Raw genomic sequence first — 22,054 nt, forward strand, 5'->3', positions numbered from 1 at the left:
GATACTGGGAAAGGAGGAGGTTGAGATCATGGATCAAGGTAGATATCCATGCAGTGTTTGTGGAATGGGAGTAGGCACCAACTCTATACTATGTACAGAATGTAGGCAGTAGTGCCACATGAGATGTTCTGGACTAAGGAGAGTAAATCAAGCAGGCGAAAACTTTGCTCTGCCTGTACAAGAAGGGGAGAAAGAAGAGAACAAGGTGCTAGGATAAGGAGATGTGACAAAATAAGGGTTGATGATGGTACTATCGAAGAAGTTGAAAGCTTCTGTTACCTAGGTGATACTATTGACTGTGGTCAAGGTGCAGAGAGAGCAGTTCGAACCAGAATATCAGCTGCTTGGTCAAAATGGAGACAGATATCTAGTCTTTTGACGGATCAAGGAATTCCCCTAAAAAGTAGAGTACAAACGTACTGTGCATGCATTAGGCCCGTACTTATATAGGGAGCAGAAACATGGCCGATGACTAGGAACCTTGAAAACATGGTGAAGAGATGTGATTGCCGGATGCTTCGATATATGGCAAATATACATTGGGAAGAGGGAATATCAAGTGAGGACGTGATAGAGAGATGTCAAGTGGAAAGCATACGGAATTTAATGAGAAGACAATGTTTGAGATGGTTCGGGCATATCAAAAGAAAAGAAGAGAGTAGTGTGGTACGGAGAGCAGCAGAAGCTGTAATTGATGTAAGATGCCCTGAAAACATGGAAGAAGTGTATAGATGAAGATCTGAGGGAACTTAACCTCGAAGAAGAGATGGTTTATAACAGACTGAGATGGAGAACGCTCATAGCTCGTCCAACCCCATGAAATATGGGAACAAAAGGACGTTAAACAAAGAAGAAGAAGAATTCTAACTTGGCCTCATTTTCTATCAAATTTGTTTCAGAAATGAAACGGTTACTGTCCTGAAAACATTAAAATCGAGTTATCCAATGAGATTTTTTTTGTTTATCTCTAGGCTGAGAAGAGTTTAGAGCTGGCTCACTCACTGGTTAGGACTTCATTGCCAGAACAGAAGGCCATGGCAGTGTACGTATGTTTATGTAGGAAGTGACAGATGAATTAACCAATCAGATTTTGATTTATAGTGGGAAAGACCAACACTTTATTGCCCTAGGCCTTCTCGAAGGCCAACGCAAGCTTAACTGCGAGTTGACACCATCAGCGCAGCAGTGAAGTCACCTTCCAGCCTGTGTAGCGTTCATCAGTAGTGTTAGCGAATGCTAATAAAGTGGTCAAGCCAGTCCTATCGAGAGCAAGTAGCACAGGCTAACGACCAAGAAACTAAGATTTCTGTTTCCAGATTCTTCTTCCATGCACACACGCTCGCCACAGTATTTTTCACTCATACTTAAGTATTCATTTCCCAGTGCAATTTACTTAGTTACTTTTACAATCAACATCGACAGCTACACACAATGGAGTGACCTGGCAGCCTGCCGCTAATCCCTTGCAAAATCCTTTGCCCTGTTGCTTTTTTGGTGTGTCTGGCTAAGTTTTGGCTGAGCTCAAGTCCCAGCTCTAATAGTAACGGTTCGCCACTGGTTTCTAGTATTGCTCAAGACCATAACTATCTGATATTAACTGTAGAATTTAATGCACTAAGTACTACACACACAAACATTCAGACTGCTAGGAAAGAAAGAAGAAAAGGTTCATCTGTCACTGCCTTGAATATTACAGAAACAACTAAGAGTGGATGCTAATCAGCATAACTAATGAGCTAATCAGTGGGCAACTGATTTCCTTTGACACTCACATTCTCGAAATCATGATGCTCACAATATAACTGTGATTTAATGCAAGTGTTGATGTAAAGGCAAAAAGGACATGTCTGAACCTGCCTAAAACTTAACTCAACATGATGAGTAGATCTAGTGGCAAAAAGGTCACAATCATTGACATAAAAAAGGCAAAAGTCGCAGTTCCACTCAATATATACTGATGATGACTGATGACATATAATGTACTGCTATATGCCAATACAGCTGGTGTTTTATAATGATTCACACACTACTTTCAGGCAACTCCGTTCACCTACAGTTTCATTTGAAATCGGAAGAAAAAAAAAAACCGGGGTGTTAGGTGATTTTCTGCTGAAACAAGTAACAGAAGCTGCATCTTTTCCACTTCAGTTGTTAGTGTACAATTCAAAATGACTAGCATTGTGAAAGTTAATTCAGTATTTCCTAATCCATGATGAGATTCACAATTAATTGTGAAATTATGAGCTAGGCAGTTTAGTTTATTCATTCTAATCTTACATCCTGTCATCTACCCTTCACACGAACATTGCCAAATCTGGTTAGTATTGTTTAGCAGCAAAATGTCATCGTATGTATGTAGAAGAGGGTCATCTCATCTCATTATCTCTAGCCGCTTTATCCTGTTCTACAGGGTCGCAGGCAAGCTGGAGCCTATCCCAGCTGACTACAGGCGAAAGGCAGGGTACACCCTGGACAAGTCGCCAGGTCATCACAGGGCTGACACAGACAACCATTCACACTCACATTCACACCTACGGTCAATTTAGAGTCACCAGTGAACCTAACCTGCATGTCTTTGGACTGTGGGGGAAACCGGAGCACCCGGAGGAAACCCACGCGGACACGGGGAGAACATGCAAACTCCACACAGAAAGACCCTTGCCGGCCACGGGGCTCGAACCCGGACCTTCTTGCTGTAAGGTGACAGCGCTAACCACTACACCACCGTGCCACCTGTAGAAGAGGGTCATGAATAAAGTACAAATAGTTACGAAGCACCTCAAGAGTGTTGGAATGCTAGAACAGGGAAAACATCAAGCTGAACCTTATGGGATTTATCATGGGACTCATAGATTACATAATCATCCATCCATTCATCCATTATCTGTAACCGCTTATCCTGTGTAGGGTCACAGGCAAGCTGGAGCCTATCCCAGCTGACTAGGGGTGAGAGGCGGGGTACACTCTGGACAAGTCACCAGGTCATCACAAGACTAACACACAGAGACAAGCCACCATTCACACTCACATTATTACATAATCATCTCAAATCTAATTACTATTTCTTGTGACAGCTCATGCTTGTCGCATTAAGTAAATGGGAACAATATAGCTATTAAATTCTTCTTTTATTCTGTTTTTTATTTTGAGAACAGGGTGACAGATTGCTCTTATGTCTTACCATCATTCTTTCAACATAAACATTATGTGATAAAGGTGATACGATATCTGCCTCACAGCTTTCCACACTCTCACTTACAACTGACGATGCAATGTTGTGGCTTTCTGTTGCACACCACAGTGTCTATATCACAACCTGTACAAAATCATATCACCGTCTGGCAGTCAAGAAATAGTTCTGATTTACTGTTAAGAAATGCCTCTCTCTGTTATCTGCTCATAACTTGTCAATTTGTAACAAACATTAACAAAGAAACACACTATTTTTGTTTTAAATATACTGGTAGGCTATGGAAGGACTACTCATTTTTTGAGGTAGTTGCATAATGGTGGTGCAAAATCAGTTTTGTGTCATATTGCAGAGAAAGGGAGGCTTGAATGCCTTACTAGAATTACTGACTTATCACAATACCTTTTTTAATTTTCTCTACAAATAATTTTCCAGTATCCTTTTCATTTTTTATTAACCCCGCCGACAGTAGTCAGAGGGGTTATTATTTTTACCTGCGTCAGTCTGTGTGTGTGTGTATCTGTCTGTCTGTCTGTGTGTCTGCAAGATATCTCAAGAACCAATGGATCGATTTGGACCAAATTTTGTACATGTGTTGCCAATCACCCAGGAAGGAAACCATTAAATTTTGGAGGTCAAAGGTCAAAGGTCAAGGTCATGGCAGAACTTCGAAATTTTCGCCAAATGTATTAATGACCTAAAACTTGTGAACAAAGTAAAAGGCCTAAGGTTAAGGTCATTGTCAAGGTTTGTCACTGATTGTTAACCCCTAGTGATGGCTGTGCAGGCGGGGTTTGCACTCGTTAGAGTGTCCCTGTCTAGTTGTACTTTCAGTTTCGCTTTCCTTTTTCCGCATTTAAAATTTTTTTTTCGGAAGAACGCCAACATAGACATATAAACATAGACGCCGCATTGAGCTGGTGGCCCATTGCTGGGATACGTCAGAGTGTCCGCCATATTGGATGTGGCAAATCTTCCCCGTAAACCAATACAAGTAAATGGACTGAACTTCATAAAGCCCCTTTCTACAATAATATTTAACTCGATGCCTTTTATTCACCCATTAAGACACACACGTATATATTTGGTAAACAAACAGGCATCAAAACAACATATATAACTTTTAATGTGATGGTTATAAATAGTGTGCAAAATACCCTGTACACTGCAAACTAGCGACAGATACGTGATAGATAGCTCAGGTAAGCTAATCAGTCAGCATACCGTAGCAAGCTACCAAAACCTGAGGCCACAATAACCAACCTACAAGACTGAATATGATAAATGATGGAAATAGTGGAAAAACTGGAAATAGTGAATGAAAATAAAAATGTACTGTTTTATTTATTGAGTCACCACACAGACCTACTCTCGTTGAATAAAGTGAGCTGAATGACCGCCAAACTGAGTTCGGCCAGGTTCTAACGTCATACCAAAACAAAATACATCACTGATTCCTTCACATTCAGAAAGGTTAAAAACATTCATCATACGTTCAAAAACGTTCATCATAGTGTGGCACTGTATTATCTAATTCTCACTGCTTATAACTCTACACCTACCCGGTGGAGATGACCTGGGAAACTGAAGACTGAAGGAACAGCTCCCTCATCCTGACTGTCTGACCTGTTCTGTCAAAATCCTCCGTTCTGAAGTGTTCACTGCAGAGCATGGATGACGGAGTAGCAGAAAACCCTTCCCGTTGCACAGCTGTCTCCCACTGCTTTTTCATGTCTTTATTTTTGGGAAACCTACATAGTATGTGAAAAGTTAGCTAAGCAACTAACAACAATCAGCGTAGTTACGAAGGAAATACTTCGTTGTTTGGAGACAGGTTTCACCGAGCGGCTATTATGCGCGAGACTTCATATTAGCCACAAAGTCAGAAAAATCTGTTCGTAAAATTACGTTATAATGACCAAATACAATGAAAAGCATTTTTCCAGTCTCACTTGTGAAAGGTAATCCCATGTGATCTCGTTTGGACGGTAAACCTGTTGGTACAGTTAAGCGCAGCACATGAATGAGGCATCTTTATTCTCAGCTACTGTCTAGACGCTATATCAGAGACGGTTGAAGAATCTCCACTTTGCCACATCCAATATGGCGGCGAGGATGATGTATGATTCTACGCAGAAGGCGGCGTCTATGTTTATATGTCTATGAATGCCAAGACCAGAAGCTTTCATTTTTTCTCCTCCTGTGTAAAGACCACAAGCAGAGGCCATCCACATCAGATCTGCTTTAATATCAACAGATCCTCGATTAAGGTACATGAATCCTTCATCATGGCACACCTTCAGCTTGTTCAGTGTACTGAGTGCAGGATGTTTAGTCATTCTTCCTCCGTCACTAGTGATAGCTTCATTTGTGATAAGCGCAGAGTAGTTAGCTCTCTGACGGAGAAGACTGCAGCTTTGGAGGTGCGTATCCAAACTTTAGAGAGGGCTAGTGAGAATGAGAACAGTGTAGTTTCTACCGGGGAAAGTCTGGATGCCCTAGGTGGAGTTAGTAATCCATCAACTCCGGCATTAGAGCCCTCACAGCGGGGCGAATGGGTGACGGCTCGGCAGCATAAGCGTAGAGTCAAAGCTACTGCTGAGGCTCACCCACGGGAGCACCACTCCTCTCTGCTTCATGTGTCGAACAGATTTGCCCTCCTCAGTGATGCACCCACTGAGAAACCTGAAAGAGCTCTGGTTATAGGGGACTATCATATGGCACATGAAATTAGCTAGGCCTTTAGGGGCACTAGCAGCTTTAGTCAGGGGTATACCGGGAGCCAGGGCACTGAACATAGCAGGTAATCTTAGGGTCCTAGGCAAGCACATGTTCTCAAAGATAGTTATCCACGTAGGAGCAAATGATATATGCCTTTGTCAGTCTGAGGTTACTAAGAGTAACTTTGTAGAGGTGTTTAAATTAGCGAAGGCGATGTCTGATACTGTAGTATGCTCTGGCCCCATCCCAATACGGCGTGGCGATATAGCTTACAGCAGGTTATGGTTGCTGAACTGATGGTTGTCCAGATGGTGCTCTGAAAGCAGTGTGGGCTTTATAGATAATTGGACTAATTTTGAGGGCGCTGCTGGCCTGTTAGGTTGGCACGGTATCCATCCCACTCAGGAAGGTGCTGTTCTCATTTCTTGCAGCATAACTCATAGTCTCAGAACAGGTCTAGTTAACTTCTGACAATCCAGAGCCAAGGCCAGGGAGCAGACAAACAGGCTAAACCAACTGTCTGCTACCTGCACAGAGTCGTCACTCAAGGTCCACTATATCAAGACTGTGTCTGTTCCCCGAGGTAAACAAAAAAGTAGAAATATTCAGAGAGTTTGTTCCAGTAACCTAATCAATATAAAATTAGATCATACTGACTGTACAGCCGCTGCCAGCACCTTTGATCTAAAGGTGGGGCTATTAAATATTAGATCTCTTACATCTAAAGCGCTAACGGTTAATGAACTTATTACTGATCAGGAGTTTAATGTACTGTGTTTAACAAAAACATGGATTAAGCCAAATGAATATATAGCATTAAATGAAGCTAGTCCTCCTGGACACAGTTATATACACCAGCCTCGTCTAACTGGCAGAGGAGGAGGCGTCACAGTTATTTATAATGATTATCTAGGTGTAACACAAAAACCTGGTTATAAATTTAATACATTTGAAGTTCTTCATACTAATATAATGTATGTAGCCTCGAAAAATAAGTCTACCTAGTTAATTCTGTTACTTATTATTTACAGGCCCCCAGGGCCATATTCTGAGTTTTTTCTGAATTTGCAGATTTTATCTCAGACCTGGTTATTTCCTCAGACAAAGCTTTAGTTGTCGGAGATTTTAATATTCACTTCGATAACCCAGAAGACCCTTTGAAAACAGCGTTTGTGTCCATTTTAGATTCAGTAGGGGTTAATCAGAATGTCGTAGGACCGACCCATAACGGTGGTCACACTCTCGATCTAATACTAACATTCAGGCTAAACGTAGAAAACATAGTCACACTTCCACAGTCTGAAGTTATCTCAGATCATTACCTCATCTCATTCAAAATATGTCTGAATAATAATATATGCACCTCGCCACGCTACTGTATTAAACGTACATTCACGTCAACTACTGCACAGAGTTTTATAAATGATCTCCCAGAGTTATCAACTTTGGTTGGGTCACTGTCAGCTCCCACAGAACTTGATCAGGCAACTGAATGCTTAGAGTCAACATTCCGGACCTTCTTGCTGTGAGGCGACAGCGCTAACCACTACACCACCGTGCCGCCCCCCCGAGGCATCCATTATATATTAAAAATGTAGGTTTAATTCCTGGCGGCATGGTGGTGTAGTGGTTTGCGCTGTCGCCTCACAGCAAGAAGGTCCAGGTTTGAGCCCCGTGGCCGGCGAGGGCCTTTCTGTGTGGAGTTTGCATGTTCTCTCCGTGTCTGCGTGGGTTTCCTCCGGGTGCTCCGGTTTCCCCCACAGTCCAAAGACATGCAGGTTAGGTTAACTGGTGACTCTAAATTGACCGTAGGTGTGAATGTGAGTGTGAATGGTTGTCTGTGTCTATGTGTCAGCCCTGTGATGACCTGGCGACTTGTCCAAGGTGTACCCCGCCTTTCACCTGTAGTCAGCTGCGATAGGCTCCAGCTTGCCTGCGACCCTGGGGAACAGGATAAAGCGGCTAGAGATAATGAAATGAGAATGAGGTTTAATTCCTGCAACATTCACTCAACTCTGTTACTTGAACATTTATCCTATTTGGAAGCTACATCCTCAACAGGAAGCAGTCATCCGACTTTCAAATTTCCTGAAGATCGTGGAAAGAAGAAAACAAAACTGCCATTTCTTTTTGTTTCTTTTCAATACCAGAATGTCAAGGACGTAGTCACTCATCTGGCCTGCCATCAAAACAACCATGACTACCAAAATATCAATGAACTGAAATGTGACAATGTGAGCGAGGACCAAGCTCCATGACAAATTGTTTACAACAGGAAACTCAACAAAGGACTACATTTTGTTCCCCAAGGGAAGATCGACCCAAAACATTAATCAGAACTGAATTTGCATGATAAATGAGAGAGGAGATACAATTCTAGTCAGAGGAAAATTTGCTAAGTTGACCTAATTATGAATTTATAAGCAAACAATTGACGAGACAATGACCAAGTTTTGTGCAGAAGGTCGAGTTCTTTCAAATAAAACAATCAGAACTGAAATCCATTGAGAACTGAGGGAGGAGATACGATTTAACTGAAAATAAACAAAGTTGTAAACAAAGTTTTAAACAAATTGTTTACAACAAAAAACAAACAAACAACTTTTGCTCCCCGAGGGAAGATCTACCCAAAACATTGATCAGAACTGAAATCAGGTGAGAACTGCGAGAGGAGATACACTTCTAATGAGAAGTCCCAAAATTTGTGAAGTTGACCTAATGAGCAGTTTGTCAGCAAAAATTTGACAATACAATGACCAAGTGTTGTGCAGAATCATGAGTTTTTTTCAAACGAAACAATCAGAACTGAAATCCATTGAGAACTGAGGGAGGAGATATGATTTAACTGAAAATAAACAGAGTTGTAAACAAATAGTTTACAACAGGAAAATCAACAAACAAATGACCAATTTTTGTTCCACATGGGAAGATCTACCCAGAACATCGATCAGAACTGAAATTGGATGAGAAATGAGAGAGGAGATAAAGTTCTAGTGAGAGGCCTGGAAAATTAGTTCATTCGGCCTGATTACACACAGGTTAGCAAAAAAATAGCCAAAACAATGACCAAGTTTTGTGTGGCGTGATGAGTTCTTTTGAACAGAGGTGGGCGTCTATGACATCTTTTATCTTTTATGAGATCCCTTCGACTGGTGCGGGAGTATGAGAGGACTTCCAGAAAACTGGCAGACATCTTAGCCAGAGAGGATCGTTCATTTTTGTCAACCTGGAACGACCATCATTGAACAGAGGTGGGCGTCTATGACATCTTTTATCAGCCACCTACAATGCAGCCATCAGCATTCTGATTCGGATTCTACGATGATCCATGAGAGGATAAATACTTGATATTCCCTATTAGACAGACAGAACTGAGGAAGCCTTTAGGATGAGAGGCGAAACGTTTTCAAGAATCTTCAAGCAAGTCCAGTTGCTCTCTTCTACCAACCACAGACACGGGCGCAGATAGAGGGGGGGACGGGGGGGATTTGTCCCACCCAGATTTAAATTCACCTCGTTCGGTCCCCCCCACTTATAGGGAGGAAAAAACGTCTATACTGTCTTTCTTTGCATAAGGCAAACCTCACGGAAAAATCAAAAGACTAATTACCATTCGGTTTATTGAGGTGCACAGCAGTGTATACATAGTTGCAACTGCGCAGACTGCACAGGTTGCGAGCTCGAGCTTGGTTGCTATGGTTACCCATAACAAGTTTGACAGGCATATCAGGGACAGCGCCTCCTAGTTCAGGACCCCAACACGGCATGATGAAGGGTGCCAAAAGGCAGAAAACGATTGCATCGCTTTTTCAAAAAAAAAAAACCCGACTGTAAGTAAACTGTGCCTTACTTTATCATATCACCTTGCAAGTTTTTGATAGTCTGTTCAAAGTAATGTCGTAGTGAAAGTAAAATCGTACGGAGTAGAGATGCCTTTCTGGTAGCCTCCTTCTTTCGGCGGCAGCCTGTAGATACAGTGCTCAGAAGGCAGTTTTAATGTTTAATCTGGCGTTCCCTGCCATAATTTCAGCGAGCATAGTGTTTCATAAGGAAACTTTGCGAAGAGTTGTTGACTGACTGCCGCTCACGCAACACACAGGCATAGTTAGAAAGTCAGGATGCACTGGTTTACACTTTACACACACACACACGTAGCCCAGCCTCTCGCTATGTTTAACAGTTGGAACTTAGCGGTTTTAAAACTAGTTTTGCAGTTTTGCAATTTCTGTGCGTGATGATAATGTGTAAACTTTGGATTTCCATAGGCTATGTTAAAATGTTATCATTGTCCTGGCCTGCAGGTAGTTCCTGGTGATGGCAGTGAGGGAGGTGAAATAACATGTATACACACTACCGTTCAAAAGTTTGGGGTCACCCAGACAATTTAGTGTTTTCCATGAAAAGTCACACTTTTATTTACCACCATAAGTTGTAAAATGAATAGAAAATATAGTCAAGACATTTTTCTGGCCATTTTGAGCATTTAATCGACCCCACAAACGTGATGCTCCAGAAACTCAATCTGCTCAAAGGAAGGTCAGTTTTATAGCTTCTCTAAAGAGCTAAACTGTTTTCAGCTGTGCTAACATGATTGTACAAGGGTTTTCTAATCATCCATTAGCCTTCTGAGGCAATGAGCAAACACATTGTACCATTAGAACACTGGAGTGAGAGTTGCTGGAAATGGGTCTCTATACACCTATGGAGATATTGCACCAAAAACCAGACATTTGCAGCTAGAATAGTCATTTACCACATTAGCAATGTATAGAGTGTATTTCTGATTAGTTTAAAGTGATCTTCATTGAAAAGAACAGTGCTTTTCTTTCAAAAATAAGGACATTTTAAAGTGACCCCAAACTTCTGAACGGTAGTGTGTGTATATATATATATATATATATATATATATATATATATATATATATGAATGAGTGATTCCACGCTTATGGGTACTGAAATGGGGACATGAACTTATTTTTAAAAATTCACCTAAAACCATTTCTTTTTTTACCATCAGGTCACAAAACATGTAATCTTTAATGAATGATATGTTAAAAGATAACTTTAATTTTCTGAGATGTAATAAAAACATATTTATATGCCAAAGTCAGAACGTAACAGAAGTGTTGTGGACATATATATTCTCAATTTTAACAATGTAGAATTACTTTTTGAAACATAGGAAGGTGATGTTTTAGCAAATATAATTAATAAACATGTGTAGTAGAATAAACATACACATTCTTTCAATAAGATTAACATGGTATATAGCTAGATTGTAATTAATTTGTAACAGACACGAGATGAACAATCGTAACAGAAGTAATGTAACAGACATCATTTTGGAACTCATAGGCTTGACTTTGGCATATAAATATGTTTTTATTACATCTCAGAAAATTAAAGTTATCTTTTAACATATCATTCATTAAAGATTACATGTTTTGTGACCTGATGGTAAAAAAAGAAATGGTTTTAGGTGAATAAGTTCATGTCCCCATTTCAGTACCCATAAGTTCATGTCCCCATTTCAGTACCCATAAGCGTGGAATCACTCATATATATATATATATATATATATATATATATATATATATATATATATATATACACACACACAAAATGGAATCATTTGCTGACAGCTCAGTCCCCCCCAGTTCAAAAATCCTATCTGCGCCCCTGACCACAGATTACTATGTACCTGGATGACTGAGATTCTTCACAGATATGTTTTAAAGAAAACAACCGAAAAGGAAATCTGTAGAGAACTGACAGAGGAGATATGATTTAACTGAACTGTGGACGATGGACGGACAACGGACAGACGCCACGCCATGGCAATAGATCATCAGCCTCATGGCCAGATGAGCTAAATATTGTGATATTGATTGACAAGTTTATTTTGAAGGTACAACCCTTTACTCAATGTTAAGTACATTGTTAGAAAGTCCTTAATGACCACACACCATTAGCATGGATCCCAATAATGCTAATTCTATGCTATACAAAAAGAAACCCTTTAACACATTTAAGAATAAAACGCAGCCATTACCAGCAAAGAAACCTTGTAAAAATGAGATGCTGCCTATAATCGGTTAACACATTTTTTAATGGTTAAACGCTGGATTTTTTTTTTTTTTTACAAAGCCTAAATGGCAGGCACCTCAATTGTGAAGTGTGACCGCATGCATGGTAAAGTGATCACCATACACAGTCAATTTGGTCAAAATTTTTTATTGAAATCGTTCACAGAGTTAGTTGTGTGGTTGGTTGCATGGTCTGCACTTCAACACAAAGCCTACGACCAGATAAATTTAGCCATCCATTTCTCTGAAATCTACTGTGTGTGTGTGTGTGTGTGTGTGCGGCATCTCCCCCACCGTACCTATACAATACAATAGCAGCATCTTTATTTACAACATAATTTCTCTGTACAACACGTATTTACAGTATGACCACACCCGAGTGTGGGGGAGAACCTGGATGCGAGAAGAGCGCTAATGAATGTAGCAGAAGGTGCGAGATGGGACATGGTGTCACGTACCGGTACACACTGCACAGTGCTTCAGTTAAAAGCTGCCTAAACCAAACAGTTCACTTGTGCTGTGATGACAGTGGGTTTTTTTCGTGTATTTTTTTTTGCAAACCACAGACACACACATCACTCACCTACTTTTTATCGCTCTGGCTCAGGTGTTTTCCTCATTCATTTCACTGACTTAATACAGTGATTTCAGTAACCCCTTTGATGTTTTTCCTTTTTGGCGTTCTTCCTATCAACCACTCAGTTTGCTCATATGTTTACATACACTTTCAAGCAATGATTCTATCAGGAGCAGAAAACTTGAAAAGTTACTTGAGCCAGACGAGCCTGGCTTTTCTTGGCCAGACGATGTGACTCATGACACAACACTTTCCATGCGAGTGCTTCCACCGATGTGTTTCGGAACCTGTTTCTAACTCGTCAAATCTAGACTTTCAGTGATTAACAGTAGGAAACTGAGGAGTCACTCATTTAAAAAGTAAAATAAAATAGAAAAATCCCATCGAGCTGAACCTCACTGGCTGCAACACAAATCACCTGAATAATGTCAATGTACAGTGCAACAGAGAAGCTAATGTTCTGTAAAAAAAAAAAAAATGCTCATGAAGTTCACTCGAGAACTGGGGGAAAAAATAATCGTATATTCTTCTTTAAAAAAAAAAATCCAGATGACCTGCCTGTAGTGCCACAGGGAAATAGTTACTGTTCTTTCTCTGCGAAGATGTTATGTAGTGCATATTCTGAGAGATTAGTGCGTAAGAGGTGGCATGTGCAGTGCCCAGCTCTTGATTAAATACTTCCCTCTACAGGCATGCCAGTGGAATTGCAGTGATGGGAAGTGATTCAAAACTAATTCGATTCAACTTAAAACAGCTCTTGTGTATTCATATTTCCTCAAAGCTCGCTTTTCAGAACTAAATCGTGGTAATCTGAACTAAATCCGATTTTTTTCTGTGTGGAATTACACTACCGTTCAAAAGTTTGGGGTCACCCAGACAATTTTGTGTTTTCCATGAAAAGTCACACTTTTATTTACCACCATAAGTTGTAAAATGAATAGAAAATATAGTCGAGACGTTTTTCTGGCCATTTTGAGCATTTAATCGACCCCACAAATTAATGTGATGCTCCAGAAACTCAATCTGCTCAAAGGAAGGTCAGTTTTACAGCTTCTCTAAAGAGCTCAACTGTTTTCAGCTGTGCTAACATGATTGTACAAGGGTTTTCTAATCATCCATTAGCCTTCTGAGGCAATGAGCAAACACATTGTACCATTAGAACACTGGAGTGATGGAGTAGTTGCTGGAAATGGGCCTCTATACACCTATGGAGATATTGCACCAAAAACCAGACATTTGCAGCTAGAATAGTCATTTACCACATTAGCAATGTATAGAGTGGATTTCTGATTAGTTCAAAGTGATCTTCATTGAAAAGAACAGTGCTTTTCTTTCAAAAATAAGGACATTTCAAAGTGACCCCAAACTTTTGAACGGTAGTGTATTGTTAGTAGTAAAATTCACGTAACGCACGTAATGTAGACATGCCCCATTTCGGTAACTGCATGTGTTTCTATTCTATCCCATAAGGCAGTGCCCCAGCGTGAACATCACTGAACTATGGATGGATGGAAATGGATGCCTGAGTACCATCATCAGTGTTAACATGTGGCTTTTGTACCGGCAACCACATGACAACGCTCAACATCTTTTCCTCCTTTGTGCAATTCTTTTATACATTTTTTTTTTTTTTTAAAGTCTGTGTTTGTAGCTTTTCAGGGAAATCTAAAGCATCAGTGCATGTCCGGTCCCACAACACATTGGTTAAAGTTAAATAAAAAAAAGAAAAAAAAGTTCAGAGAACCGGGTGCCACAGTCACACCCTGTAAAACCTGGCTGAGCTGCTGAGACTGTCCGATGGAGGCGGTCTCACTTTGCTTATGCCTCCATTGTGCATTTCTTCACATGTATGTGTGTCTACACTTCCTGTAAAATCAGAAGCATCAAAGCATGTCCTTCCCCCCCCCTCAACCATAAGCTGAACGTTAAACAAATAAATCCATTCATTATGGGAACGTAGGTCAGACTTGATTCAAATTTACAATGCTAGTTAAAAAAGGCAAATTCCTGCATGTATTTATGATTTCATTTCCTGTGTGGGTGTGCATGATTTTGTAACTGAAGTTCGATAGTAAAACGTGTACGGACAGCCACGTGGCAGCCGTTTCCGTCTTGGTGAAATACTAAGAGCCTCCATTTGCAATTTCACTTCATCTTCAATCTCAATCGTTTTTGCAATAGATTATTATGCTGAATTGAAATAAAAAAAAAAAAATGTTCATATAACTGATGCACACTCACATAAAGAAATGCAATTCCAAAATACAGGACTGGATCACAATTTTCTAATTAGCATCTCAAGTTGATTAGTCGATATTATGCTACCATATTTCACTGAAGGTCACGGTACGGCATGTATAAACTCCCCGGGCTGTTGAGGGTGAGCTGCCCGTTGGAGGCTGCCTCGCATGCCTCATCGTCCAACAGGCCCGAGGCATCCGCGTTGGTCAGGCTGTCATGGTAGCTGCTGAAGCTGATGTTGTCCTCCTTCAGCTCGATGGTCCAGAAGGGTGCGTTGATCTTGCGGTTCTGGTAGTGGCGGTAGGTGTAGATGCCGCCTGCTGCTCCCAGCAGTGCCAGTATCACTGTGATGATGACGGCCAGTATGATTACGTTGAACTGAGCCCAGGAGACCACTTCAGAGGAAGATGTGCTGTTGGCAGTGGGGCTCGTCATGCTGGACAGGAGTGCCGTGGATGAGGTGGGGAGCTGATCAGTGACATTCGGGCTGGGGGTCATAGTGGAAGAGTACACAGGTGTAGTGGGCACTGAGGGGAGAGAGAGAGAGAGAGACAGAGAGAGAGAGAGAACACATTTGTACAGGTAGAACATGTTTCAAGGTACGCTAAGGATTTAAGATGCAATTGTCGTGTGTGTGTGTGTGTGTAGCTTAGATTTGGAGAATGCACTGTTAGCTTCATTTTAAGATTGGCATTTAACCCATGTTACTAGGAACATGCAAGCTATAATCAGAAAAATATGATAAAAAGAACGAGAGAAAAAAATAGATGGTGAATAAACAACTTTGTTTTAATCTATTCACCAGAGGACAGCTGGTGAAACCATGAAAACACAGAAAACACTATTTTGAACCTGCACTATTTTTTTATTTTTATTTTTTAATGTATACATTCCTACATGGGCTCTTAAAGCTGTATATGAATGCATGATGTTCAGGGAAATCCAGTACTCAGACTAAAGCAGCACGGTGGTGTAGTGGTTAGCACGGTCGCCTCACAGCAAGAAGGTTCTGGGTTCGAGCCCAGCGGCCAGTGAGGGCATTTCTGTGCGGAGTTTGCATGTTCTCCCCGTGTCTGCGTGGGTTTCCTCCGGGTGCTCCGGTTTCCTCCACAGTCCAAAGACATGCGGTTAGGTTAATATGGGACGACCTTGGGCTGAGGTGCCCTTGAGCGAAGCACCTAACTCCCGACTGCTCCCCGGGCGCTGTTAGCATGGCTGCCCACTGCTCTGCGTGTGTGTGTGTGTTCACTGCTTCAGATGGGTTAAATGCAGAGAGGAAATTTCACAAGTGTGTGATGAATAAAGTTGTGCTTTCTTTCTTCCTAAGGCTGTTATAAATTATTTCGGAGTATTTGTCTCACCCGTGATGAAACTCGTGCATCCTGAGGATTATGAATCATTATGGGATAGATAGATGGATGGATGGATGGATAGATACTTTAATGATGCTTTGCAGGAAATTACAAGTTACAGCAGCATCAACCATACTTGGACAAGAATAAATAAATAAATAATAAAAAAAAACCCAGATCTATCTACATAACAAAGTTCACAAACTTATAGAAATACTAAAATTTCAATTATCACAGAAGCACCTCGTCTTTAAAGTATCACCTTCACGCAAAACACCCTGTGGAAACCATCTGTACTACTCGCCAGTCTACATTATAGGAGTGTGGTACTTGTGGGCAAATAACTAAACCAGTAAGGGAAAAGGTTACCAAGGCTTTGGCAACTTGGATAGCAAAAAACTTCCAGCCCATCAGCACAGCATTTTCTGTACGTGTATTCTCTCTCTCTCGCCTTGATTTTGAAATCAGCTGGCACTTTATCGGCCTGAGTTTTCTTTCCACAACCGCACAGTTCTGTGTGTAAAGACGCTATTAAACAATGGTGTTGGAAATATACATCCTTTGTGATTATCTCATTCATCTCATCTCATCTGTAGCTGCTTTATCCTGTTCTACAGGGTCACGGGCAAGCTGGAGTCTATCCCAGCTGACTACGGGCGAAAGGCGGGGTACACTCTGGACAAGTCGCCAGGTCATCACAGGGCTGACACATAGACACAGACAACCATTCACACTCACATTCACACCTACGGTCAATTTAGAGCCACCAGTTAACCTAACCTGCATGTCTTTGGACTGTGGGGGAAACCGGAGCACCCGGAGGAAACCCACGCGGACACGGGGAGAACATGCAAACTCCGCACAGAAAGGCCCTCGCCGGCCACGGGGCTCGAACCCAGGACCTTCTTGCTGTGAGGCAACAGTGCTAACCACCACACCACCGTGCCGCCCCTCCTTTGTGATTATTCTACATTAATTTGGTGATTTCACATTTAAATATGCATTATAACAACCTTCAGTCTAAAGAAGAAAAAAAAGTTTTTAATCGTGATTAATTGCAATTAATTAATTGCAAAATGTGCGATTAATTAGGTTTTTTTTTTTCACTGATTGACACCCCTAAAAAAAACCCACAAAAGGAAGCTGTGCTCTCTTCCTGCCATGCACACCTACAACACCATGGAAAAAATTGCAACTCTGAATGTTCGAGACCGTGAGAAAAACGCAACAGCGAAAGCAATTAAGAGTTTCACTCAAAAAAGGAAACCGACTGTACAATGCAATCTGCGCAAACAGCAACGCACTGATGATGCACAAACATTAAAAATGAAAGAACCCAAAAGCTCCTGTTTGGTGAGCGAAATATAATACATGGTTCAGGTTACAGCTTCATGCTACATTTGATAGAAGAGACTTGATATTTTTCAGTGTACAACCCCGATTCCAACAAAGTTGGGACAAAGTACAAATTGTAAATAAAAACGAAATGCAATGATGCGGAAGTTTCAAAATTCCATATTTTATTCAGAATAGAACATAGATGACATATCAAATGTTTAAACTGAGAAAATGTATCATTTAAAGAGAAAAATTAGGTGATTTTAAATTTCATGACAACAACACATCTCAAAAAAGTTGGGACAAGGCCATGTTTACCACTGTGAGACATCCCCTTTTCTCTTTACAACAGTCTGTAAACGTCTGGGGACTGAGGAGACAAGTTGCTCAAGTTTAGGGACAGGAATGTTAACCCATTCTTGTCTAATGTAGGATTCTAGTTGCTCAACTGTCTTAGGTCTTTTTTGTCATATCTTCCGTTTTATGATGCGCCAAATGTTTTCTATGGGTGAAAGATCTGGACTGCAGGCTGGCCAGTTCAGTACCCGGACCCTTCTTCTACGCAGCCACGATGCTGTAATTGATGCAGTATGTGGTTTGGCATTGTCATGTTGGAAAATGCAAGGTCTTCCCTGAAAGAGACGTCGTCTGAATGGGAGCATATGTTGCTCTAGAACCTGGATATACCTTTCAGCATTGATGGTGTCTTTCCAGATGTGTAAGCTGCCCATGCCACACGCACTAATGCAACCCCATACCATCAGAGATGCAGGCTTCTGAACTGAGCGCTGACAACAACTTGGGTCGTCCTTCTCCTCTTTAGTCCGAATGACACGGCGTCCCTGATTTCCATAAAGAACTTCACATTTTGATTCGTCTGACCACAGAACAGTTTTCCACTTTGCCACAGTCCATTTTAAATGAGCCTTGGCCCAGAGAAGACGTCTGCGCTTCTGGATCGTGTTTAGATACGGCTTCTTCTTTGAACTATAGAGTTTTAGCTGGCAACGGCGGATGGCACGGTGAATTGTGTTCACAGATAATGTTCTCTGGAAATATTCCTGAGCCCATTTTGTGATTTCCAATACAGAAGCATGCCTGTATGTGATGCAGTGCCGTCTAAGGGCCCGAAGATCACGGGCACCCAGTATGGTTTTCCGGCCTTGACCCTTACACACAGAGATTCTTCCAGATTCTCTGAATCTTTTGATGATATTATGCACTGTAGATGATGATATGTTCAAGCTCTTTGCAATTTTACACTGTCGAACTCCTTTCTGATACTGCTGCACTATTTGTCGGCGCAGAATTAGGGGGATTGGTGATCCTCTTCCCATCTTTACTTCTGAGAGCTGCTGCCACTCCAAGATGCTCTTTTTATACCCAGTCATGTTAATGACCTATTGCCAATTGACCTAATGAGTTGCAATTTGGTCCTCCAGCTGTTCCTTTTTTGTACCTTTAACTTTTCCAGCCTCTTATTGCCCCGTCCCAACTTTGAGATGTGTTGCTGTCATGAAATTTCAAATGAGCCAATATTTGGCATGAAATTTCAAAATGTCTCACTTTCGACATTTGATATGTTGTCTATGTTCTATTGTGAATACAATATCAGTTTTTGAGATTTGTAAATTATTGCATTCCGTTTTTATTTACAATTTGTACTTTGTCCCAACTTTTTTGGAATCGGGGTTGTAGTAGTAAAATGTGTGTGAGCTTGACACACATTTAATGAGGCTGGTATGACAAGGCTGTGTCTATGTCATTTAGTACAATTGCTTTGCTTAAAACAAATTCTTTGTAAAATTCCTTATTCGTAATTTAAATTGACTCTTGTTCTTATAACATGATTAGATTAATTCAAGAAGACAAAATCTGTAGAGTGACAAGATGTTAAACTTTAAAGCAACATTATGCAGGATTTTTACCTTAAAATATCAGCTTCAGAATCATTTTGATGGTACGTTGACCTGGAATAAAGAGAATGGCTTGTCTTCCATTCTGAGTGTGCACCTGGTTCACCAGTTATAGCACTATGCGACTCTGGTGGCGTGTCCCTGAGACATCTCAAGAGAACTGTCTAACGCTTTACAGCATCGTGAGACCTGCATAACGCTTTTTATTCTATCCACATTCACTGGATATGAGCAATCGCGCGCTCTGATTGGCTACTCTGCTACTAGGATATCAGCTCATATACCGTGAGTAGAGAAAAAGAAAATGGCGGAGCGTGTTGCTGAACCAACCGAGGATGAAACAAAAACTCTACTCGAAAACAAAACCACAAAAAAATACAAACAAAGCAACAAAATATGGAATGAAAGTATTTGATGGTAAGAACGAGTCTTTTTTTGTTCAAGAATTATTATTATTATTATTATCGCATTTTTCACAAATTGCTCCTATCATTTCGCCGGTTTGTTTACATTCTTCATCTTTAAGCATTAAAATTTGTTGATTTTTTTTTAAGACCGATTCAAAGGCTCAATGAAGTTTGAACATGACATCACTGAAATGTCCAAGGAAGAATTAAATAAATGTCTAAAGCCGTTCTATACCTTGACACGACAGCAAGACGGCACTTTCAACAACAACAACAACAACAAAAAAAACAATACCAAAGTCAATCCATGCCACCATCGATAGGTTTTTAAGAAGTCCACTTAAGTGGAAATGATTTTGTTGGACGTTTTGTATAAAGTTTTTATTTATCGAATTTGCAAAAAATAAAAATAAAAATGGGGCGGCACGGTGGTGTAGTGGTTAGCGCTGTTGCCTCACAGCAAGAAGGTCCTGGGTTCGAGCCCCGTGGCCGGCGAGGGCCTTTCTGTGCAGAGTTTGCATGTTCTCCCCGTGTCGGCGTGGGTTTCCTCCGGGTGCTCCGGTTTCCCCCACAGTCCAAAGACATGCAGGTTAGGTTAACTGGTGACTCTAAATTGACCGTAGGTGTGAATGTGAGTGTGAATGGTTGTCTGTGTCTATGTGTCAGCCCTATGATGACCTGGCGACTTGTCCAGGGTGTACCCCGCCTTTCGCCCGTAGTCAGCTGGGATAGGCTCCAGCTTGCCTGCGACCCTGTAGAACAGGATAAAGCGGCTAGAGATGATGGGATGAATTTCATCATACATGGCTTATAGCTGGCTTGGTGCTACGTGCCTTGTCGGCTGTCAGCTCATGTACGACTTGATTTTGTGGAATAACTGTTAAATAGCACTACAGGCAGCTTCTTATAAGCCTGCCTGCCTATCTATCTATCTGTCTGTCTGTCTGTCTGTCTATCTAAAGCCTATAAGAAGAAGCTAAAATTGTCATGAAGAGACCAAAGAAGACGCTGTCAGAGGAAGCCAGAAAGAGGAAAAAGAAAGAATAACAGAAAAAGAAAGAGAAAAAGCAAGATACTGGACTAAAATTTGGACTGGATTTTACTCATTGGTTAGAGCTTAGAGAGACAAAAGGCTGCAAGACAGACACCGAGCCGGGCTTCTTTCTCCTGAACTGATAAGTAATGTCACGTTATCGGCCTTGCTATGCACTATGTTGTTGCACTTGCTTGACGTTTGGTTGTGTTAGCAAATTAAATTCGCATGCTACTATTCTGAGCTGTGTGCAATACTTGTGCAAGCTTTGACTTGCAGCATGGCAAAGATTTCAACTGTAACCTTATCAGTGTTAGCCCTCACTGAGATTCTCACAGAGATTTGTCATTTTTCCAGACGATAAGTCATCAAACCTCAGTCCCGTTTCAGGCTAGCATGCAAATAACTCAATTCATCTCACGCCAAAACGTCTGGTCAGGCTTTGCTTTGACAGCTTGTAACATTGCAAACCGATCTCAGCTAGCTTGGAATAGATTACTCTGCCCAATGTATATTATGTGCAATATGTGGCTACACTACCGTTCAAAAGTTTGGGGTCACTTTGAAATGTCCTTATTTTTGAAAGAAAAGCACTGTTCTTTTCAATGAAGATCACTTTAAACTAATCAGAAATCCACTCTATACATTGCTAATGTGGTAAATGACTATTCTAGCTGCAAATGTCTGGTTTTTGGTGCAATATCTCCATAGGTGTATAGAGGCCCATTTCCAGCAACTACTCCATCACTCCAGTGTTCTAATGGTACAATGTGTTTGCTCATTGCCTCAGAAGGCTAATGGATGATTAGAAAACCCTTGTACAATCATGTTAGCACAGCTGAAAACAGTTGAGCTCTTTAGAGAAGCTATAAAACTGACCTTCCTTTGAGCAGATTGAGGCTACGTTTACATTAGACCGTATCTGTCTCGTTTTCTTCGCGGATGCACTGTCCGTTTACATTAAACCACCTGGAAACGCCGGGAAACGGGAATCCGCCAGCGTCCACGTATTCAATCTAGATCGTATCTGGTCCGGTGCTGTGTAAACATTGAGATACGCGAATACGCTGTGCTGAGCTCTAGCTGGCGTCGTCATTGGACAACGTCACTGTGACATCCACCTTCCTGATTCGCTGGCGTTGGTCATGTGACGCGACTGCTGAAAAACGGCGCGGACTTCCGCTTTGTATCAC

The 22,054-nt window shown here is 41.2% G+C and overlaps 1 protein-coding gene across 1 annotated transcript in view; it reads right to left on the reverse strand.

Moving 5' to 3' along the window:
• Nucleotides 1-12,129: 12,129 nt before the first annotated feature.
• Nucleotides 12,130-22,054, reverse strand: part of si:dkey-220k22.1 (multiple epidermal growth factor-like domains protein 9) — a 306,189-nt gene continuing 296,264 nt past the window's right edge. Inside the window, exon 6 of the mRNA XM_060912493.1 lies at nucleotides 12,130-15,342. Coding sequence (XP_060768476.1) covers nucleotides 14,906-15,342 — 437 coding nt within the window. The 3' untranslated portion in view covers nucleotides 12,130-14,905. The remainder of the gene's footprint in view (nucleotides 15,343-22,054) is intronic.

Source organism: Neoarius graeffei, chromosome 28 (genome assembly GCF_027579695.1).
Source record: "Neoarius graeffei isolate fNeoGra1 chromosome 28, fNeoGra1.pri, whole genome shotgun sequence".
NCBI classification, from domain to species: domain Eukaryota; kingdom Metazoa; phylum Chordata; class Actinopteri; order Siluriformes; family Ariidae; genus Neoarius; species Neoarius graeffei.